Raw genomic sequence first — 23,317 nt, 5'->3', positions numbered from 1 at the left:
TCCTAAAAAAGTAAATGGGCAGTCCACTAAATGCTTACTGGATGTGCATATGAAAAGGAGCTCTAAATCACCGAATAGAAGCCTAACTGGAATCGAAAAGAGTCATGCTCCTTCAACCAATTTGCAGACTTGAGCCATTTACAGACTCAGAATTCTCTGAACAATGGAAAGCCGGGTCACCTTGAGGAAGAACCCCCAATACACTGCCCCAAAATGTACACTGCTTCCCCAAGGGATGGACAGCCTTTTACGGGGGAGTCTGTGCACTGAGAAAAAGGTTTAACAGTCAAACTTTAGGGGGATTACTGGACTTGGGCTCTGCACTAATACCAATTCCAAGAGGCCCAAGACGTTACTGTGGTTTCAGGTCAAAGCAGGGGCTTTACAGAGGTCAGGCGATCAGTGGAGTTTCAGATCAGGTCCGTCTTACAAGGGGTTCAGTGGGTTGCCAAACCCATGTGTTATCCTCCAGTATGAGAATATATAACTGGAATAGATGTACTCAGCAAATGACAGAAGCCCTACATTTGTTCCCTAACCTGTGGAGTGAGGGTTATTACTGTAGTTCTGGCCTCCAGAACTGAGAGACAATAAAAATCTCTGTCTGTTCTAAGCCACTCAGTTTGTGGTATTTTGCTACAAAAACCCTAGGGAACCAATACAACAACCATATGAACAAGACAGAACTTTATCCTAAAGCTAATGGGAGTTCTGAAAGGGTTTTGCGCCAAGCAATACCTCGAAATGATGAGATTAGCATTTAACAGGATATTAACAAGTATGAAAAATGAATCAGAGGTATGGAAAAACTAAAAGTAAACAAATCTTTTGAAGGCTGTAGCCATAATCTGGATGAAAGATAAGTGGGGTCTGAACTCTGAAGCAGTTTAAGTTAAAAAAAAAAAAAATGTCTTTTTGGAGTTCCCATCATGGCTCAGCAGTAACGAACCTGACTCAATCCCTGGCCTTGCTCAGTAGATTAAGGATCCGGTGTTGCCAGGAGCTGTGGTGTACAACAAAGACACAGCTCAGATTCTGCATTGCTTGGCTGTGGTGTAGGCTGGTGGCTACAGTTCCAATTTGACCCCTAGCCTGGGAACTTCTATATCCCGAAGGTATAGTCCTAAAAAGATGAAAAAAAAATTTTTTAAGTGAATAAGGCCAAAAAGGAGTTCTGCATGATAATAAAAATAACACGAAAGAGATGCTAAGAGCATCCCTTTTTGGTAACTTCTGCCCACCTTCCACTTCCTAGTCACTGTATCAACCCACACACATTGTTAAGTTTCTCCTGCTTCAACAAATGATTTTAAATGTCTGGATTACTAAAATTTAGGGAAGGGAGTTCCCGTTGTGGCTCAGCAGGTTAAGAACCTTACAAGTATCCATGAGGATATGGGTTTGATCTCTGGTATCGCTCAGTGGATTAAGGATCCAGAATTGTCGCAAGGTGTGGGTATAGGTCACAGATGCAGCTCGGATCTCATGTGGCTGTGGCTTCACTTAGAACCCTATCTGGGATCTTCCATATGCTACAGGTGTGGCCCTAAAAAGAGAAAAAAAAGGAAAAATTTAAAAAAATTTAGGGAAGAATATGAGTAAATGCAATTTGCTAAAGCACAGTGTCCAGTGTCATATAACTCAAGGAATATCTTTATTTCATAAAATAAAAATTCTCATAGTAAAATACCCTAACCATCTTGTCTAATCAATGTTAACGTGCCCATGGTTTTTTGCTAGATCTATGATACATGGCCTTTTGCTCATTATTTATGAACATCTTCATCTATTTTATTATCCAACAGCAAGGTCCTTCAAAGCAAAGCCATGTCTCTTGCATGTTTGTGCCCTTCCCCCCTGCCGCCTGCCCCAGCTCACACATAAAGTCCAAATAAAAAATGACTTAACCTGGGCCCTATATTATAACTATTTTATAGTCATGACCTGTAAAAGTTAAAAAATGGTCAGTAATATGCATTTACCTGTATAACCCATAAATTTTCCAGGGATTTCTTGATTGCAGCAACGACTGCAGAAAATTTGCCCACACAATCGGCAATGGTGTCTGCGCCTAAAAGTGGTAAATTTCTCATTACAGTCATAGCACTCTTTACACTGGCTATCTGGCATCCAGTATTGCTTCAGGTCACTGTCCTGTAACAATAAAAATGTGTGAAGCCTTCTTGAAAATACTGAGTATTAGGATGCAATGGTAAAGGCAATGCTAATCAAATCCTAGAAGGTTTCTTTTGCACAAATGAAGCTATTTCTAAAATTCACATGGGGAGTTCCCGTCGTGGCGCAGTGGTTAACGAATCCGACTAGGAACCATGAGGTTGCGGGTTCGGTCCCTGCCCTTGCTCAGTGGGTTAATGATCCGGTGTTGCCGTGAGCTGTGGTGTAGGTTGCAGACGCGGCTTGGATCCCGCATTGCTGTGGCTATGGTGTAGGCCGGTGGCTACAGCTCCGATTTGACCCCTAGCCTGGGAACCTCCATATGCCGCGGGAGCGGCCCAAGAAATAGCAAAAAGACAAAAAAAAAAAAACCAACAAAATAAAATTCGCACAGGAATACAAAAGGCCAAAATGACCAAGACAATCTTGAAGAAGAATGAGCTGGAGGACATATTACAACTTATAATAACTCAATATCAGTTGTTAAGACTTATTCTAAAGCTAGAATATTTTTAGGGCACTCGTGCAAAGATAGAAAAAAAAGGCGCTGTGGATGAGAGAAGTGTTGGCACGTCGTCACACACATATATATGGATTAATGACAAGATACGTAATGTAATCAATGAAGGGTAGTCTTAAAAAAAAAAAAAATTGGTGCCGAGTCTAACTGGTCTTCCATGCAGGAAAAAAAATGAGACTTGACCCCTATACAAATAATAAAGCTTCTCAAAGAAACCACAGGAGAATATTTATTGCCCCTGGGCTAGAAAAACACTTCACCAAAAGCACAACCCATAAAAGAAAAAAAAAAAGATAAATTAAAATGAAGAATTTATGTGAAAAAATATGGTGAGTCACAGTTGGAGTTAGCATTAACTGAACTTTCTTTCAAGTGGCATTGTACCATTTTCAGCGAAGAATACATGATCCCTGTATAAGTGCTTAATAAGTAATCTTCTAAACCTTCTAGAGTACCTGGCTCTTCCCCTCCATGATCTCCTTGAGGCGTTTTAATACTGTGCTGAGGCTTCGAAGCTGAACAGCTGTACGAGGGTCATGACCTCCAAAGGTAGGTTCTGCTTTCCTTCTGGTGTCTAAGTCAGTTGCACCAAAAAAATAAACAAACGAAAACCTTAATAGTCTCTAGTATCAGTGCAAACAATGCAAAGTGCCTCTTATTTTCAGCATATACTTATGTTTTCCCAGCCAGTGATACAAATTGAGAGTTAAAACTAGTCTTTATAAGAGTAAGAGGCTGTTCAAAGTGTTTATTACCATGTACAACACTGCTTCGTGAGCAAATAAGGGCTACCTGAGACAAGCACTGTCTGAGATTGCTGATGATTCTGAGGCCTGGACAGGAGCATCACTTAATTTACTAATGCTTTCTTGGGTGCTTTGATTCTAAGCCATTATAAATACCTACTAGAAATTTATCAGAAGAAAAAGCAATCCCAGTGAGTTATCCTAGCCCAGTCTCTACAGTCAAACAGGTCTGCAACAGGGTTGAACAGCTCAACCCTGTTGCAGCTGTTCAACCCTGTTGCGATTTACCTGGCAAACCACAAACCCAAAGGCTCGCCAGGTAAATTGCAAGGGAGTAATTTAATAACCAACCCCACAGAGTATGACAGACTGTAGAATATCCAGGATGGCCATTTATCCACAGACTTCCCTTCACCCAAGAAGTGCCACTCCTCCACCCTGCAGCTCTAAACTAGAAGGGATCCCTTGCTCTCAAAATAGCAATCCTGAAACCAATCCTGTTAATAACAAAACAAACCTACATTCCAGAGTGGGGTGTGCCCACTAAAGCTGTCATATATTATTTCCCTTTTAGAGCAAGATTACCTCACAAGTTTCTACCTATTCTTGGCTTCAGCAGTTATTAAACCTAAGGAGGAAGTAGATGTGGCTTGATGAAAAGGATAAGCATCTCTATTAGCTTAAACTCATTAACCTAATAATCTCTGCCAAGCAAGATGGAAAACAGCCCACTCTAAACGCTTACCAAATCCATGTATTTGCTAGATTTGCTTTTGGTGTTGTTTTGGTTGGACGGGAAAGAAAGGATTAGAGAGGAATAAAAGGCTGGTGTCTAAATCTAAATTGGCTAAGAAGTTTCCAAGGTAATAAATATGGAAATGATATCTAAACTGCACCAATGTTAGAAAACTTTTTTTTTGTCTTTTTAGGGCCACAACCATAGCATATGGAGGTTCCGAGGCTAGGAGGTCAAATTGGAGTTGTAGCTGCTGGCCTACACCACAGCCACAGCCACATCAGATCCAAACCATGTCTGTGACCTACACCACAGCTCACAGAAACACCAGATCCTTAACCACTGAGTGAGGCCAGGGATCAAGCCTGTGTCCTCATGGATACTAGTCAGATTTGTTTCCACTGAGCCACAATGGGAATTCCTAGAAAACTCTGAAAACATTTTCTTTCTATAAACAATAATTTCAGGAGATACCTTGGAATAAAAATGTATATGTATTAGAATGACCAAATTGTTCTCAAGTCTCCATTTTAAACCATGATTTATGAATTGTAAAAGGAGACAGATGAAGCTGTTAAAAGAGTAAGGCTGTGCTCCCATGCACAGGCAACAATTAACTGTGAAGCCACTTGCATTTAGCCACTAAGGAGTAAAAGAGCATACAAACAGCATCATCCATTGAATAAGGAAGAGCAAGGCTGTTTCTAGAAGCAAAAGAATCACAGATCGTGGATGAAGATGAAAGAGACCTGAGAGAAAATCTGGTCTAGCACACTCTGCTCTCAAGCAAATCATCTTAGTGGCTTCTCTAATAAAATGAGTATTAGAAAAAGAAATGACTTTTCAAGGTAACAGAGTTAATAAATAGTGGAACCATAGCCTTTTAGTAGGAAAAGGAGCTATTAATTGGTTGAACAGTCCCAACTTGGGAAGCTCAAATGCCTCCAACGGCTAAAGTAAAAATGAAAGAATCAAGTGGACTTGATAAAAGACAGTAAGGAATGGTGGGGACTGCAGCAAACTCGACATTATAGTCTACTCAGTGATATTTAAATTCAAGTTTAGCAAAACACCAGAGCAAGGTTTGGTGGGCTGTCAGTCTGTAACCCCTAAAAGATTAGATTTTAGTTCAACTCCTCAACTTTATAAACAAAGAAATCCTATGTTTAATTCAGCATAAGATTTAATCATAAGAGCTTCCTTAGCAAAAATAGGAATGCTATCACACATCAGGTTAAAGAGCTAAGAAGAGTCCATTAAGGCTAAAGGTTAAAGTGGGGATGGGCGCTTCCTTCCATCCATTTGGAGTGAGGAGCTCATTTCTCCCTCTCTCCCTCCTACCCTCTGATTCTTTCTTCCAAAAGGCTGACATACCCCAGGCTGAGGCCCTTTGCCCTGGAAAACCTGCAAAGGTGATGCAACCCAATCTGCTCCAGTCCTTCGGAAGAAACTCTTCCTCTGCTTGGTTCCTCCTCCTCCTCTGACCCACCAGAAGAAGGTCCTGAAGCAAGGCTCAACTAGCAATAAAATATCCTGCCAAGCACTGTTACCTGGGCTGCCTATTTTCACTCGAAGGCCAGGCACGACAGGCCCTGACATTCTTGGACACCTACGCTCAACCCTCCCCTCCATTATGCCACCGATCACTGCCCTTCTCCTGTCACCTTGAGTTGAGCAAACCACTGCACCGAGGTAAAAATCTAACAGAAAGAAAACAGAACTCACTTTCTCTAGTCTCTCGATTCGCGCACTGATCCCAGCCTGTACTAAAGAGAAGAGCATGAAAATGAAGGAGGTGACAGCGTCGTAGACCAGGATGGAGAATAGACAGGCGAGAGGAGCTCAGCTTACCCAGCCACACTGACAGTGTGCAACCCGACAAGGACAGAAGGCCAAGAGCAAGTGGCAGCCCACTAATGGAGTGGAGAGACTTCTGCAGCTAGAGGCATGCACATCCCATTACGCTGGCCGCCCCCAGACTCAGTGCAGCATTCATTCACAAAGCTGAAACTAACCTGTGTTCTCCTGGGGGTGTGGCAAACTGTTCTCTGCTGAAACCCAAGCAAGTAATTAATCAAAACACAGTCAAGAGATCTCTGCCTTGCCTACATTAAAGTTTAATGAAATATCTAAGAACTCTTTTTATCAACAAATTCTTTCACTCTCTAGGTTAACAGATTCATTGATTCTGAAGGGTACCTGACTATTTCAAAGGGCAAAAACGTTAAGTCAGTGAACAACCTGGGAAACACAATGACTGGGAAAACCTACTACATTGAGAGGGATGAATCAAGAACAGTCTTACCTAACACTGAAGATCGCCGCTGGAGCTCCTCATTGAGCTGCTTTTTATACGGTGTAGGTGACCTCACAGACTGTGTCCTTGAAGGAAGCTGAGGGCTGGTCCAACTTCCAGTCAGAGACTGCTGTTCTCCCTGGCCCGCTTCCGCTCGCTCTGAAGCAAAGGAAAGCTTGGAATTATTAGAAAAACTAAAACTCAGAGTTCAGCAAAGGAAAGGAAATAGATGCATTGTTTTTTTTGTTTTAGGAAAGAATGTATACTTTTTATTACATGACTAAGTAAAACTTAGGCTTTTTTTTTTTTTTGTCTTTTTGCCATTTTTTTTCTTGGGCCGCTACTGCGGTATTTGGAGGTTCCCAGGCTAGGGGTTGAATCGGAGCTGTAGCTGCCAGCCTACACCAGAGCCACACCCTGGCCTCAATTAGTGGGTTAAGGATCTGGTGTTGCCGTGACGTAAGGTATAGGCTGAAAATGTGGCATCTGCAACCTACACCACAACTCATGGCAATGCCAGATCCTTAACCCACTGAGCAAGGCCAGGGATGGAACCCGCGAACTCATGGTTCCTAGTCGGATTCATTAGCCACTGAGCCACGACGGGAACTCCAGGCCTTTTTTTTTTTTAATGAAAAGAGATTCAAAGGTGACAAAATTACAGGCCAATAATTACATCCTTGTATTTGTGATCTTCAGTTTGTTTTACTTTCATTAGAAACTTCTTGGAGTTCCTGTCATGGATTAGCGGTTAACAAACCCAACTAGCATCCATGAGGACGTGGGTTCGATCCCTGGCCTCGCTCAATGGGTTAAGGATCTGGCATTGCCGTGAGCTGTGGTGTAGGTCGCAGACTCGACTTAGATCCCATGTTGGCTGTGGCTGTGGTGTAGGCTGGTGGCTACAGCTCAGAATGGACCCCTAGCCTGGGAACCTCCATATGCTGCGGGTGTGGCCCTAAAAGACAAAAAGACAAAAAAAAAAAGAAACTTCTTGGGCATATTAAAGCAGACAAAATACAAGCTTCACATTTTTGTTGTTGTTTTATGGGGTGGCTCCCTTGGACTATTAAAACAGTGTCCATTGGATACTAGGTGCTCAATAAATATGTGCTAAATAATATTCTCCTAAAATAGCTAAATGTAATGTGATATCCTACATGGAATCAGGGAACAAAAAAAAAAAAAGGCATTACATAGAAACTGAAGAGATATAAATAAAATACATACTTCAGTTAATAACAATGTGTTAATAGGAGCTCCCTTCCTGGCTCAGCAGTTGACGAACCCAACTAGGATCCATGAGGATACTGGTTCAATCCCTAGCCTCACTCAGTGGTTGGGGATCCAGCATTGCCGTGAGCTGTGGTGTAGGTCGAAGACCCAGCTCAGATCCCACGTTGCTGTGTAGCTCCAATTCAACCCCTAGCCTAGGAACTTCCATATGCCGCAAATGCGGTCCTAAAAAAAAAAAAAAACAGAAAAAAAAATTTTTTTTAATTAAAAAAAAATGTGTTAATAATGGTTCATTAATTGTAATAAATGTACTATACCAATGTAAGATGTTAATAACAGGGGGAGGGAGTTCCCATTGTGCTGCAAGGGAAACAAATTCAACTAGGAACCATGAGTTTGCAGGTTCCATCCCTGGCCTCAATTAGTGGGTTAAGGATCTGGTGTTGCTGTGACCTGTGGTATAGGCTGAAGATGTGGCTCAGATCTCAAGTTGCTGTGGCTGTGGCGTAGGCCAGCAGCTACAGCTCCAATTCGATCCCTACCCTGGGAACCTCCATATGCCACTGGTGTGGCCCTAAAAAGAAAAAAAAAGAAAAAAGAAAAAAAAATAATAACAGGGGGAACTGGGTGTAAGGCTTTATGAGAACTCTCTGTATTTTCTGCTCAATTTTTTTCATAACTCTAAAACTATTCTAAAAAATAAGATTGTTGAGTTCTGTTTATTTTTAAAGATCACTGCTTCAAAATGGACTAACAGTAGGTATTATAGAGCTTTAAACATGACTGCTAATCAAAGTTAATACTAAAATTTCTACTGAGGTAATTAAATTGTTAACCCCCAAATACCTTACAACTGGAGTGATTGCTTTCTAACACATTTCAAATAATATAGCCAAATATAAAGCAAAATATGTAGGCCATGTTTTTTCAATTCTTCAAATGAATAAAAAATATATTACTTAAAAAGAGCTCATTTTCAAAATATCTTTTCACTTGGTGTCATTAAATGTACACCTTATCCTAACAAGTTTAAGTCAATAATAGGCCTTCATGAAAACTTTCAATTTTTGAAAAATATAAAGCTTTCCTCCTATGTGCTGATCCTTTGGTTTCACTGCTGTAGTTAAAATCTTTTGGCTATTAACCCCTAAAAGAGCAAAGTCCATTCTATGAACTTAAGAAAATTGAAATATATTAAGGGAAAAAAAAAGAATGCTAACTTCTCTTTAAAAAGGGACCTCCTTTTAACGCTGTTTTCTTTTTTTATTTTTTATTAAAGTATAGTTGATTTACAATGTTGTGCCAATTTCAACATTTAATTTTCAATTCAGATCTTCAGTTGCCAATAATTAAAAAGATTAAAGGGAAAATTCTCGCATGTCTTTTATGCAGTTAACCCCACTGACCTATGATTAAAGCTACCTCCTTGTTAATATTTCACTTTCTTGCAAAGACCCAGCATGAAAGTCAGACAGGAGAATTTCAGAGTATCAAGACAGTAGGGTCTCCGATGTTTAAGAGTGAGTCTTACCTTTGTTAAATCGAAAGAGATTTACAAAAGAACTATATGCTGATTTAAAAGGAGGTTCGTCCTGATCAGGAGTCAAAGGTTTAAAGTGTGTGAGATGCGAAGGACTAGTAGGAGATCGAGGCAAATCATTAGCAGAGTCCAATGTTGGGGAAGTCTTATCATCTGTGGCCATTTCATGAGTCTAATAAACAAAAGAAATAAGCAAACATATAAGTTCTTCGGGAAACCCAAAGGTTGATTCCAAACAGCAACCAAATGTCTTGAAATCTGACTTCAGAAAGTCAGACCTATGAAAACCAAAGAGTAAATAAATCTAGTTAAGTATATAGTCCAAATTAAGACTGAAAACACTGCAGTCTAGATCACAAGAGTCTCAGTCACCTAAAACTAGGATTACACAGTCAACCTCATTTTCGGTATTACTATTCAAATACAGAATATACCAAAATTATTAAAAATTGGAGGTAAGGCTTAAATGTGAGCAGGCAAAAAGGAAAAAAAAAAGATTTCTACATAACTAACATATTTTTTAAGATTTTTTTTCTTTGGAAAAAGAGATACCCAGCTTTTTAAAGTTATGGGGGGGGAAACTGATTTTGCCCAAGCATACAAATTCCTCAAAGTTTTATTTTACTTATTTCAATGTTTTCTTTTAAAAAAACATAAAAAATAAATATTTCCAAGAAAAGGAAGTAAGTGCCCCCTTAAGTATATTTCTCATAGGTGAGGTTATAAAACCTCAAAAGTTACCCAAGCTATGTCTCATCACCTATGAGAACTCATCCCCCTCATCTGTCCTCCAGGCACAGGCACTGGGTTTCCCTTTGAAGCCTAAACTCATTTAGGTATCCTATCACCAAAAATCACTAATCAACCAAAGCAATGACGCTAACCACATCACCAGATGGAAGTTACAGAAAAGCACTGATGTCTATTTTCTGCCACATTGATTAACACTTCAAATAAAAGAGAACCATGAACAATGCATAACTCAACATTAAAATGCTACAGCTTTCGGAGTTCTCATCATGGCTCAGCGGTTAACAAACCTGACTAGCATCCATGAGGATGCGGGTTCGATCCCTGACCTCACTCAGTGGGTTAAGGATCTGGCGTTGCCGTGAGCTCTGGTGTAGGTTGCAGACATGGCTCAGATCTGGCATTGCTGTGGCTGTGGCATAGGCTGGAGCTCCGATTTGACCCCTAGCCTGGGAACCTCCACGTGCCGCAGGTGCAGCCCTAAAAGCCAAAAAAAAAAAAAAAAAAGCTATAGCTTGGAATCTAATTTATACTTTACCAAGAGGACATTACACTCTTATAAAATGCTTTTCACTTTCAAAATCCTATCTCCCATCTCCTTTCATTTTTACAAAAGTCTTGGAAGACTCACAGAGCTGGCCTTATTACTACATTTTACCTTTAAGACAACCAAGGTACACTGAGCCTAGAACAACTTCCTTGAGCGTGGTAGGGCTATAACTAGATCCCACGTTTACGTTTTTCAGAGCAAAATTAATTTTGTAGCTCTTCACAGGCTTCCAAATCTGGTCTATCTGAATTCTAACTACTCAAGATGTTGCCTGATTAATAATTTAATTCATTATTAATTAAACAAAGCAAAAATGAAACCACTGATGAATAGAATGTTGGCAACAAAACTGTTTATTGGAATGGAGGGAAGGGGGAGGAAAAAGAGGAAGGAGAAGAGGAAGGGGGAGAAAAGGAGGAAGGAAAGAGGGAAAGGACATGTCCTTCTAAAGTGTCAGGACAATCCATACTCCAGCATAAAGGGTTGGGAAATTAGGTGGTGATTAATGAAGTGTAAACTCGAAAAGGGGAAGGGGGGGCGGAGACTTCATTTGGGAGAAAGGATAATGTGACCTCAAAAACAACCTGAAGGCCTTGGAGAACACCCTACATCCTACTTTGACACAAGAAACATGAGAAGCAGAGGCAGCAACCTCCCCAGAGTCTTAGCATCATGCCTAAGGGTCACCCACATATTAGGCTTTGAAGATAAAAATTACCCTGAGCACACTCACCAAGTGTAATTTCTAAAACAAATATAATCACAGAGTTCATCTCAATAACTACATAGTGATATCAGGATCCTGAAAAAACTGCCTTACCACCCTTATTCCCTGGTAGCTTAAAACTTCTATATAAACTAGGACACTTTCCTATCCGAGAAGTAATTATAAGTATTAACTTATTCAAAAACCACTCGTGTATCAGCAGCACTAGTGAGGAATCCTACAAGTGTATGCAGACCCACTATCAAAAAGCTAATCAGGTGTTGAAAATAAGCCTGCTCCACGAGCCAAAACAAAATTTTAACAGACAGAAAAATCCAAGTATCAGCTCAGTCATTTCTAAGTACCGAACACTTTTTTTAAATACTCAATACATACCTAACAGTGCAGGACAGCTGAATACTAGAAGCGTTATTTTCCACCTACAAAGATTTTTTGGTTCAACTTTTGATCGATGTACTAACAGATCAAGGTTTTCTAAAGGAAAACCACATGATCCATATGACTTCCCAGAAAGAAGAAAAAGGGAGGACACAGGAGAGTAGACTCTCTGCAGAAGAAACTTCACCCGCCCATCTTCGTCACAAACTCGAATCCAACCCAAAGAAACTAAGAATATTTCTTGCTGGAATTTTTATAGTGGGAGTTTGGGAGTGCCGGAAAACAAGACTCAAATAATTCAGAAATATGATTCAAATAAATCAAAAATAAGACAGCACAATATACCAAGAAACTACCTCTGCGGTCAATACAGGAATAATTTTACAAAAGGATGCGCTGAATCAGTACAGGATAATTTCATACATATATTCATCAGATAAATAAGAATAACTTAATACTGAATTCCAGTATTTCTCATATTTCCTGAATGTCTTAATAATAACTTATGTACTGAACAGGAGATGCCTTATTTTTATATTCCATTCTCGACCTTTTGTTGGGAACGTTCTAAACAAGGGGAAAATACGAACTGGGAAATCCTCTCCTCAAGAGACTTTGAAACATAGGTACACATGGTAAAGCCTCAAATAGCACAGGCAGGGAGTATATACATATTTGAAACCCCATTGTTAGTGTCGTTTCTGCAAATTAGGAACTTTCTTGCCCAGTCTGTGAATACATCTCTGAAAGAAAGGCTCAGAGCTTATCCATCAGAGGGAAGAGGAACTGGACTATGCATCTCCGAAACCAGCTCCAGTGCACGGGACAAGAGGAGGAGCAGGGGAACTTCAGAGGTCTCCAAGGAAACCTCTTAAAGCGCAGCCCCACCCGGCTCCCTTCCCCACTCGCCAGGCAAGGGGCAGCTGGGGAATTAAGGAGCTGGCTGACTGAGGGGACAGGTTCTCCTGCTCTTCTTTGCCCTGCCCCGGCCACAGCCCGGCCTCCAGCCGCGGTAGTGAAGCCCCAGCTTTCGCCTTCACTTCGGATTTCCCCTCCGCTCCGCCCCAGAGCTTCTTAAACCCGCCTTCCTCCCCACCCTCAGGCCCAGCCGGCCGCGCGCCAGGCCCCCTCCCTTACCTGCGCCTCCTGCCCCAGCCCCGCTGGCCTCCCTCCACCCCAGCCTCGGCTTCACCCAGTTCTGGAGCAGGAAGGCGACTAGAAAGGACAGCGCCGGCTACTCAGGCCGCCGGCGGTTGCGGCAGGAAGCAAAGCTGCTTACATGGTTGCTGCGGCTTCTCGCTTCCCCCCCAAGGCTCCGCCCTCTGTTCCTCCTCCCCTCCAATCCGCCACTCTCCCAGGGCCCGGCTCCGCCCTCCCCGCCCCGCCTGCAGGACGTTCGGATCAGACGCTCAGACAGAAAGAGTTCAGCCCAGATAGAGTCGTGCTCGACACCTTGACCGAGATAAGGCCGCCTCAGCCTTTCTGGAGGAAGCCACCGCGACTGCGCGCGTGAGCATCACGCGTGCCGGGTTAGCGGATGGATGCTGACTAGATTGCAGTTACCGTATGTGTTCGATGATGTGGGCACCAACATCGTCGAACACATATATTCCCAGGCTCGGCATTCTTTTGGACTCACGTTCCTTTGAGTAATATAGAGCACCTAGAGCAAAAACTGTTGTCAGACTAGAGTGATTCTGCCAATGAGCCCTGTGACCTGAAACAAATTACTTATTGCTTTAAGTTCCAGACCTCTTATCTGTAAAATGGGGTTAATGATAGTACCCATTTCACAGATAATTTTTTGAAGATTAAATAAAACATTGTACGTAAAGAATTTGGCATAGGAGTTCCCGTCGTGGCGCAGTGGTTAACGAATCCGACTAGGAACCATGAGGTTGTGGGTTCGGTCCCTGGCCTCACTCAGTGGGTTAAGGATCCGGCGTTGCCGTGAACTGTGGTGTAGGTTGCAGACGCGGCTCGGATCCAGCGTTGCTGTGGCTCTGGCGTAGGCCGGTGGCTACAGCTCTGATTGGACCCCTAGCCTGGGAACCTCCATATGCCGCGGGAGCGGCCCTAGAAAAGGCAAAAAGACCAAAAAAATAATAATAATAATTTGGCATAGTGTCTAACCCAGAATAAGTGATGTTAGCTCTACAGCTAATTTTTTCACTGAAATTTTTTGTTGCAAGGACTGGCGCAAATAAAGTCACCAATCCCTGTCTCACTTTATCATCCTCACCAGCCTTATCCATCATTTTGCTATTTTAATTTAATTCTGCAGGCCCTTTCCCCACAAGAATTTTGGCAAATCAGCACCCAGTTTTCCTTGAGTTGTGTCTTCTCAGAGTAGTATCCAAACCTGAAGGCTGATAGCAGTATAAATCCCGGTCACCATATTCAGATGGGCCCCTCAGCAATCAGCAGGGGAGTCGGTAGTCAAATTCTTCCATTTCTCACTACTGCTACCCCACGCCACCACTGGTGACCTTCACTATCATACTCAACAAGAGAATTTCATCTACAAATGAAATAACCCAAGTGTTGGGTCCGATTCCTAACTAACCACCCACACGACATTTACCTGCATCCACATCTACCCTGACCTGACTCCTGTCCTCATCTCTGGGAGAAAGAAGCCTCTTCTTTCCCCGATCAATCTTCGAAGCTCTCAATCCACCCTCTCAGATCTCCCGTGGGAGTTTCCACCATATCTTCAACCTCTCTTTTTTTCAATAACTCTTCCTCCTCAACCTGTAAACATGCTCAAGTCTATGCCTTCCAAAAACAGAAAGATAAGCAAACCCACCCCTTGTAATTAGCCTGGTGACATGAATGTTTCATAAACCTACCATGAAGTGTAAATTAAATCAAGAGACCAAATGAACAGGATACCCCAGTCAAGACTTTAATGTATATAGAAACCCCATGTGAACTATGGCATTTGGAATGGATAAGCAATGAGATCATGCTGTATAGCACAGGGAACGATATCTAGTCACTTTTGATGAGGCACGATGGAGGATAATGCGAGAAAAAGAATGTATATATCTGTGTGACTGGGTCACTTTGCTGTACAGCAGAAATTGACAGAACACTGTAAACCAACTATAATGGAAAAAATAAAAATCATTTTTAAAAAAAGAAACTCCATATACGGTGTTAAAAGATAACATATTAAAACATCTAAGAGTTTATCTGAGCAAGAAATCGGGCATCTCCAGACGCAAAGAGGTTAGAAGCACTCCATGGACAGAAACTAGGGGAAAGACTTACAAAGAGGCTGAAGCAAATCAAGAAAATTATTTGATTGGCTATAGCTTGAGCTGATGGCTTATTTGGGAAAGCCTAGGTAGCTGTTTGTGATTGGTTATCTTTGGTTTCATATTTCTAACCTTGAGGCATTACAGGCTTGGGTTTTGGTTTGCTTACATAGGTTACTAAAACATTGGAGCCTCCTCAGTCTAAGGGGCCTCCAGATTTAAGATAACAATGATAAAATGGCCATTTGACAGACACTTTTTTTTTTTTTTTGCCATTTCTTGGGCCACTCCTGCGGCATATGGAGGTTCCCAGGCTAGGGGTCGAATCGGAGCTGTAGCCACCAGCCTATGCCAGAGCCACAGCAACACAGGATCCTAGCCGCGTCTGTGACCTACACCACAGCTCATGGCAACGCCGGATCGTTAACCCACTGAGCAAGCGCAGGGATCGAACCTGCAACCTCGTGGTTCCTAGTCGGATTCGTTAATCACTGTGCCACGACGGGAACTCCTGACAGACACTTTTTGAGTGACTAATTTGATGGAAAATGTGCTAGGTAAGGGGAGAGAGGGATAAATTAGGAATCTGGGATTGATAGATATGCGCTACTATTTATAAAATAGATAACAAGGGGAGTTAACCCTGTTGCATTGGGTTAAGGATCCCGAGATGCTTCAGCTGTGGCATTGGTCAAAGCTGTGGCTCAGGTCTGATCCCTGGCCTGGGAAATTTCATAAGCTGTGGGTGTGGCCAAATAAATAAGATAGATAACAAGGCCACATAAACAAGATAGATACAGCACAGGGAACTGTTTTCAATGTCTTATAATAACCTATACTGGAAAAGACTCTGCAAAAGAATACATATTAACTGAATCACTTTGCTGTACACCTGAAACATCATAAATTGGCTATACTTCAATTTTAAAAATATTTAATTTACTTTTTAAAAAAGAAAATGTGTTAGCATTAAGTATAAAACTGACCAGGACTGTAAGCTTCTCCTCAGGAAGCTTACAGTCTAATATATGTACCGGCTTACAGTTGAATTTCTATGAAAAAGAAAACTGGCCCACTATTTGGGGGGGGAGCAGTTTATTTTTTTTATTTACTTATTTTTGATCATTTTAGGGCCACACCAGAGGCATATGCAGGTTCCCAGGCTAGGGGGCCAATTGGAGCTGTAGCCCCCAGCCTATGCCACAGCTGCGACCTAGGCCACAGCTCATGGCAACAGGGATCCTTAACCCACTGAGCAAGGCCAGGGATCAAACCCACGTCTTCGTGGATGCTAGTCGGGTACTAACAGCTGAGCCTAGACAGCAATTCCAAAAAAAGCAGTTTAGATTCTCACCTCATTCCACATATCAAAATTAACTCAAGGTGAATTTTAAATATAGAAGGATACTTTATGTAAATATCTGCCTCAGAAACTTTTGTCAGGATTTCCCATTGTGGCTCAGCAGGTTAAGAACCTGACTAGTATCCATGAGGATGCAAGTTCGATCCTGGCCTCGATCAGTGGGTTAAGGATCCAGCATTGCCATGAGCTGCAGTGTAGGTCACAGACTAGGCTTGGATCTGCTATTGCTGTGGCTGTGGCTGTGGCTGTAGCTGGCAGCTGCAGCTCTGATTCAACCCCTAGCCTGGGAACTTCCACAGGTACAGCCCTAAAGGAAAAGAAAAAAAAAAAAACTTTTGTCAGAGTACACATGATTCTTGCTGATCTGATTATTGTGATGAGAGTACTATGCTATATGTATTAATTGTATTTGTATAGAAAATAAATAGCTTTTCACCGCATTCTGTCTACCTCTCTCAATAAATCTATTTTTACCCATCACTTTGCCTCTTGCTGAATTCCTTCTGCACTGAGACACAAAGAACTTGAACTTCAGTAAGTCCTGAGACCAGCTGATGTTCTCCTTTCATCTGCTCCCAGGTGACATAGGGCCCTTCGCTTTCTCTGATGGCTTTTCTGGCATCTCCCAAGTGGCTGGACCTGTGCCAGAAGAATGTGACACACATAGAATTCAGTTTGATGTTGGCACCTTCGGTCACAATCATATCACTCTATTTCACGTGAATATAACTTTTTGTGAAAGGAGAGCCTATCTCATGAAAAGTGCACAGATCATGAGCACTCACTGACTTATCACAAAACAATAGCTGTATAACCTCTGTAAGCACCACCCATTAAAGAAACAGAACTTTATCAGCACTCTAGAAGCCCTTTTTGTGCCCACTTTGTGCCCCCTTCCAATCACTGCCACCTTCTTCTGCCCTATGTCTCTATCTGTGTTGTCGGAGCCCATTACAAAGCCTTGTCAAGAGGCCCATAAATAGTTACTAAACTAAATTGAACCCCTTTGAAATTGTTTTGTAATCTCGAGCTAGTGGTCACTTTGACTTACTCCTCTGCAGAACAGGGATGGCATTTTATAATTTCAATAGTTCTCAACCCTAGTTGTACGTTAGAATCAACTGAGGGAGCTTTTGAAAAACTATCCATCATGCTTGGGTACTACTCTGGAGCAAGTGGTCCCAGGTAACAGTAGTTTTTCAAGCCTCCATGCATTCCAGGGTACAGCCATAACCTCTTGAATCTTACAATTCCAACCCACACTTTATGTTCAAATCTCAGTTCTACTATGGCTGTGGGTTGAATTGTGTCCTCCTCAAAGATGTTGAAGTTCTAGGGAGCTCCCTGGTGATCGAGTGGCTAAGACTCCGCACTTTCAGCACTGTAGCCTGAGTGCAATACCCGGTCTGGAAACTGAGATCTCACATCAAGCTGCTACACATCAAGGCCAGAAAAAAAAAGAAAAAAGATGTTGAAGTACCTGCGAATGTGGAAACCCCCGGCACCTGTGAATGTGGACATATTTGAAAATAGGGTTATTGAAGATGATCAAGGTAGGATGAGGCCAGTAGGGTGAGCCTCTAATCAATTGTGACTGGTGGACCTTAAAAAGGGGGGAAATCTGGACCCAGAGACAGACACAGGAAGATCACCAGGCCAAGACTGGAATTATGCTGCCACAATCAAGGAACACCAGAGATTGTTGTCCAACCTCCAGAAGGCAGGAGAGAAGCAGGGAACAAATTTTGCCTCACCACCCTCAGAAGGAAATCAGATGACACCTTGATTTCAGATCTCTAGCCTCCAGAATATGAGACAATAAATTCCTGTTCTTTAAGCCACAAAAAAAAGGAAAGTAAATAGCTTTTCTTACTCTTTCTTTTTTTAATATTGATTAGTATTATCAAATTAATTGAATAAGGTAGCCATTAGACAGAGGGGGCTCCGATGCTTTCGTAGCCTATGCAAATAAGCCAAAACCCAAGCTTGTCATGCATCAAATTTAGAAATTTGAAGCCAGCAGATAACCAATCATAAACAGCCAAATAAGCCATTAGCTCAAGCTATAGCCAATCAAATAATTTCCTTATTTTACCTCAGCCTCTTCTCTATAAAAGACTTTTCCCCTGGCCCTTTTCGACGGACTGCTTCTAACCATTTCCCATTTGGTGATGAGCAATTCTTGCTCAAATAAACTCAAGAATTTTAATACCCCTAAGTTCATCTTCTAATAGTATCAGTATGAACTTGTGGGGTGGGGGCCAATGTGGTGTCATTTATTACTGCCACCACTCTTTTTTTTTCTCTGTGGCAGCATCTGCAGCATATGAAAGTTTCCAGAGATTACATCTGAGCTGTAGCTGTGACCTTGCCACAGCTGCAGCAATGCCGGATCCTTAACCCACTGTGTCACAACAAGAATTCCTCATCACTCATTTTCATGCTCAGTTGAACCCAATTTGCCCAATGAAAGCCCCTTCCAGCTGGCTCCTGAATCCATTTAATATGACTCCAACAATTTTTTTTTTTTTTTAATTTCTTGGGCTGCTCCCACGGCATATGGAGGTTCCCAGGCTAGGGGTCAAATCGGAGCTGTAGCTGCCAGCCTACGCCAGAGCCACAGCAACGGGGGATCCGAGCCATGTCTGCAACCTACACCACAGCTCATGGCAACGCCGGATCGTTAACCCACTGAGCAAGGCCAGGGATCGAACCCGCAACCTCATGGTTCCCAGTCGGATTCATTAACCACTGCGCCACGACGGGAACTCCGCTTCCAACAATTCTTGAACATTTCCTTACTTCCTGACTCAGATATACCAGGCTCCTCTTGAACTTTCCTTTTCCCAAATCTTGAACCTGCCAGTTGTCTGAGGAGCCAAGGTTCCCTTTTGTAGGCAACAAAAATGTTTTCAGGGAGCTTCCATCGTGGCACAGCAGAAACGAATCCAACTAGGAACCATGAGGTTGCGGGTTCGATCCCTGGCCTTGCTCAATGGGTTAAGGATATGGCGTTGCTGTGAGCTGTGGTGTAGGTTGCAGACATGGCTTGGCTCTGGAGTTGCTATGACTCTGATGTAGGCCGGCAGCTGCAACTCAGATTAGACCCTTAGCCTGGGAGCCTCCATATGCCGCAGGAGCAGCCCTAAAAAGACAAAAAAAGACCAAAAAACAAAAAAAAAGTTCTCAAAAATCACAAAATTCACTTCTGGCTAGGATATAATGAAATTGGCCACCTCTTACACTGCATGAAAGACAAAAATTCGTATATTCCTGCTAAATAATAATTTGATGGATCTAACAAACACTTTAAAAATATTTATACTCCTCTTTTCAACAATTTTAAATCTAGCAACCTAGCCTAAGGAACTGATTTGCGTATAAAATAAAGTATATCTAAATATCTTTGTCACAGTTATTTGAAACAGTAATAAATAGATAAAAAAAATACGTAAGGAGATAAATTTCTAACCAACACAGACAACATGAAAGTAATACAATCAAATGACAGACAATTATGCAGTCATCAGAAATTACTCTGAGACTTTATAAAGCATGCTTCTTCAAATCGAACTTCTTGAAAAAGTTTTCTTTGGCTCTCTTTCCCCAACTCCAGTCACACTAAAATCTACAGTACAGCTTCTATCAGAATCATTCTGATAGAATTATTCTTCTTAAAGTGCATTTATGCGGTCCCCCTACTTGCCAAAATTATTTTCAGGCTTTGTCTTTCTGAACCACTTGCAGTACTTCCTCTCTTTTGGAAACTTTGTCTTCCTTTGGCTCCCATCAGGCTCTGCTGACTCTTCTCCTACGCCACAGAGAGTCCTTCTCATTCTTTTTTGGGGACTCCTTTTCTCCCACCTAGCTCTTAGAGATGTGAAGTGTTCCCCAGAGTTCTTACGGAGGTAGACTTTTCTTCTCACTCTGTACTCCTAGATGATCTCAGACATGCTATAACTTCCACTACTATCAATACATCCTTTTATTTAGTTTGCCATAAAATGCCACAGCCTGGCTTAAACAACAGAAATGTAGGGGTTCCCTTGTGGCAAAGCAGGTTAAGGAACTGGAGTTGTTACTGCAGTGGCTCAGCTCAGTAGTTGCTGCTGTGGCGCAGGTTCAATCCCTGGCCTGAAAACTTCCAGATACTGTGGGCACAGCCCAAAACAAACAAACAAAGAAAAAAAAACAGAAATTTATTTTCTCACAGTTCTGGAGGCTAGAAGTCTGCGAGTGAGATGCCAGTAAGTTAGGGTTCATTTTTTTCTGGGGCCTCTCCCCTTGCCTTGCAGGTGGGTACCCTCTTGTTGCCTCTTCCAATGTTTGTCCTTGAATGTACAAATTTCCTCTTTTTATAAGGATACTGATCAGTTTTGATTAAGGTCTGTCTATATGACCTCATTTAACCTTACTTACGTCTTTCAAGGCCCTATCTTCAAATATGGTGATATTCTGAGGTATCAAGGATTTGAGTTTCAACCGGTGAATTTGGGGGAGGGGGCACAATAACTATAACAACGCTGAAGATTCTGACTTCTCTCTCCAGCCCAGACACCCATCCTGAGCTTTAGACAGATGTGGTGAACTGCCTCCTGGAGTTTTCTATCTTTTTTTTTTTTTTTTTTTTTTTTTTTTGCTATTTCTTTGGGCCGCTCCTGTGGCATATGGAGGTTCCCAGGCTAGGGGTCTAATCAGAGCCATAGCCACCAGCCTACGCCAGAGCCACAGCAACGCGGGATCCAAGCCGTGTCTGCAACCTACACCACAGCTCACGGCAACGCCGGATCGTTAACCCATTGAGCAAGGGCAGGGACCGAACCCGCAACCTCATGGTTCCTAGTCGGATTCGTTAACCACTGCGCCACGACAGGAACTCCTGGACTTTTCTATCTTGCACAGACATCCCAAACTTCACAAACCATAAAATTAACTCATTATCTCAGCCACCAGATCCGTGACTCTATCTAAACGCTTTCTTTGTTGATGGGCACCCCAGATCCCAATCCCAGAAATCACTTCATTATTCTCTCTCCCATCATCTTCTTTGCCAATGAATTTCAATGAATTGAATTTCCATGAAGTAGAAGGAACTGTTCATTCTACTTCATTTTTTTTAGATCATCCGAATGAAAGTACAAATACCTTAAAGTATTCATAGGAGTCTCCTGTTATCTGGATGAGTGTCTCATAACCAAATATTGACAGACATTTCATGGCCCACGTTTCTATTTGTGTTTACAGCAATATTTGGGATCTGATAATATCAAAATATTCAGATTTTTTTGTTGGCCAAATGAAAGACAAATGACGTCAAGGCACACCATATTAACCAAACAGAGAAAACCCATGTTCTAAATGAATCATTACATGACATCCAGTAGAAGAACCAAGCTAAATTCAAAAGTATCAGAATGGAAGCAGTTAGTTTCATATTTGCCTTGCAAGCAGTAATTTAATTTCAGCCAAACTCATTTGTTACATTTAATTAATGTTCTTAATGGTGATATATTTTTTATAGTTTTGCCTCTAAGTCACTTTGTCTACAAATTAGTTATTTTATGGTTGTTTAAAAGCTATCAGCACAGGGAACATATATCTGTATATATTACTATAAGGCAATTCATGGGATCTACAAAAATTTTTTTAAAGGAGTTCCCTTGGGGTGCAGTGAGTTAAGGATCTGGGGTTGTCACTACAGAGGCTCAGGTCACTGCTGTGGCGGGGGTTTAATCTGTTGTCTGGGAATTTTTACATGCCACTGACATAGCCAAAAAAAAAAGAAGAAAAAGAAAACTATTTTGTATCATACTGGCTCAGGGAACACTGTTTTAGATGCTGAGAGCCCCTTACGTGTTATCTTTCCTCCCATACTGCCAGATTTGTAGCCCCTTTTTGGCAGTGTCTACTATTTAATGGAATACATTTTGTGATTAAACTAACCTTGGTTCTGTATATTTGCCTGAATTTATTCTCCCTGTTCCTCATTCTCCTCACTTATATTCGATGTCTTTGGTGGTGCTATGTATCTTGAAGGCTACCCTAAATCCTTTCTGGAACAAGAATGAATAGAAATAATTTTAGTAGTCGCCAAGCGGTAATAAACAACGTGAACCTGATAGAATATGGAGTAAATTTGTAAGCTCAGGTGATTTGCGGGTCTCAGGTTTGAGATGAAAATACAAGACCATATATCTCTATCATCAATTCTACGGAAATAAATAGAGGTGACTGCTACTCTCAGTTAATCCAACCCAAAAATCAATAAGCGCGAGGCGGTGTAGGCTTTCCTTCGTCCTTTTCTCCTGGGAAAAATACCAGCGCCCTCTAGAGTCCAAAATGCACCCGGTAGTGTCCATAATCTTCAGAGAGTTTTAGGAATAATCCGATATGAGAGATAATTTTTAAAAGTTAATTTGGAGGCATGGAATCCTGGGCCAAGCGCGTGATTATCCTACAAATCACAGTCTAAAACATCCCCCCCCCCCCCCGCCTTCAATGTTTTCAAGGATAAGGAATACATAAAAAAAACAAAGGACAGATTTTTTTTTTTTCTTTTGGCCTCACCCGGGGCAGGTGGAAGTTCCCGGGCCAGGGGTCGAACCCGGGCCACAGCAGTGACTATGCTGGATCTTTAACCCGCTAGGAAGCTCCAGATTTTTTTTAAATCCACTGTTTTCTAAGGTTTCCCATCTTTAGTTGAGCTTCACTGGAACTCAGATAATAATCTCACTATCTTTTAATGCAAAAGACAACCGCGTTTATTTATAGTACGCAGCAGTAACTGAAATTGTAAATACAGAAGCTCCAAAGAACTTGTCGCAGGCAGTCGCGGAAATACAAGCCGACGGCAGTGCATCTGCTCGTGCCGTTCAATCTTTTGTATTCTAGCTTCCCCTAAAGCGACCCCCGCTCGCCCAGGGCTCGCTTCCGGCAGTCCCAGACTCGGTCCAGCCTATGGCACATCCGGCGAGCGGCGGGAAGGGGACGTGTCCGGACCGCTCTGTCCCCTGTTTGCCTTTATCGCAGGCCTGCAG

The 23,317-nt window shown here is 42.0% G+C and overlaps 1 protein-coding gene across 11 annotated transcripts in view; it reads right to left on the bottom strand.

The window, feature by feature from the left end:
• The window catches only part of PIKFYVE (phosphoinositide kinase, FYVE-type zinc finger containing), a 99,603-nt gene extending 86,657 nt beyond the window's left edge, over positions 1 to 12,946 (bottom strand). For 6 of the 11 annotated variants that reach the window (XR_007134078.1, XR_007134077.1, XM_047773368.1 and 3 more), the window contains exons 1-6: positions 12,792 to 12,945; positions 9,241 to 9,421; positions 6,483 to 6,632; positions 6,193 to 6,228; positions 3,151 to 3,269; positions 1,983 to 2,154 (exon numbers count right to left, since the gene is read on the bottom strand). Coding sequence is in view for 9 of the 11 variants with exons in the window: in XM_047773368.1 (XP_047629324.1) it covers positions 1,983 to 2,154; positions 3,151 to 3,269; positions 6,193 to 6,228; positions 6,483 to 6,632; positions 9,241 to 9,412 (649 nt within the window). In the remaining 2 variants the exon portion in view is untranslated. Of the gene's footprint in view, positions 1 to 1,982; positions 2,155 to 3,150; positions 3,270 to 6,192; positions 6,229 to 6,482; positions 6,633 to 9,240; positions 9,422 to 12,791 lie in introns of all 11 variants that reach the window. The other 5 variants (XM_047773369.1, XM_047773374.1, XM_047773377.1 and 2 more) reach the window with 4 other exon arrangements.
• Positions 12,947 to 23,317: the final 10,371 nt, after the last annotated feature.

This window comes from Phacochoerus africanus, chromosome 3 (assembly GCF_016906955.1).
Source record: "Phacochoerus africanus isolate WHEZ1 chromosome 3, ROS_Pafr_v1, whole genome shotgun sequence".
NCBI classification, from domain to species: domain Eukaryota; kingdom Metazoa; phylum Chordata; class Mammalia; order Artiodactyla; family Suidae; genus Phacochoerus; species Phacochoerus africanus.
Note: the sequence above shows the minus strand (reverse complement) of the source record. Positions and strands in the feature narration are given on the sequence as shown.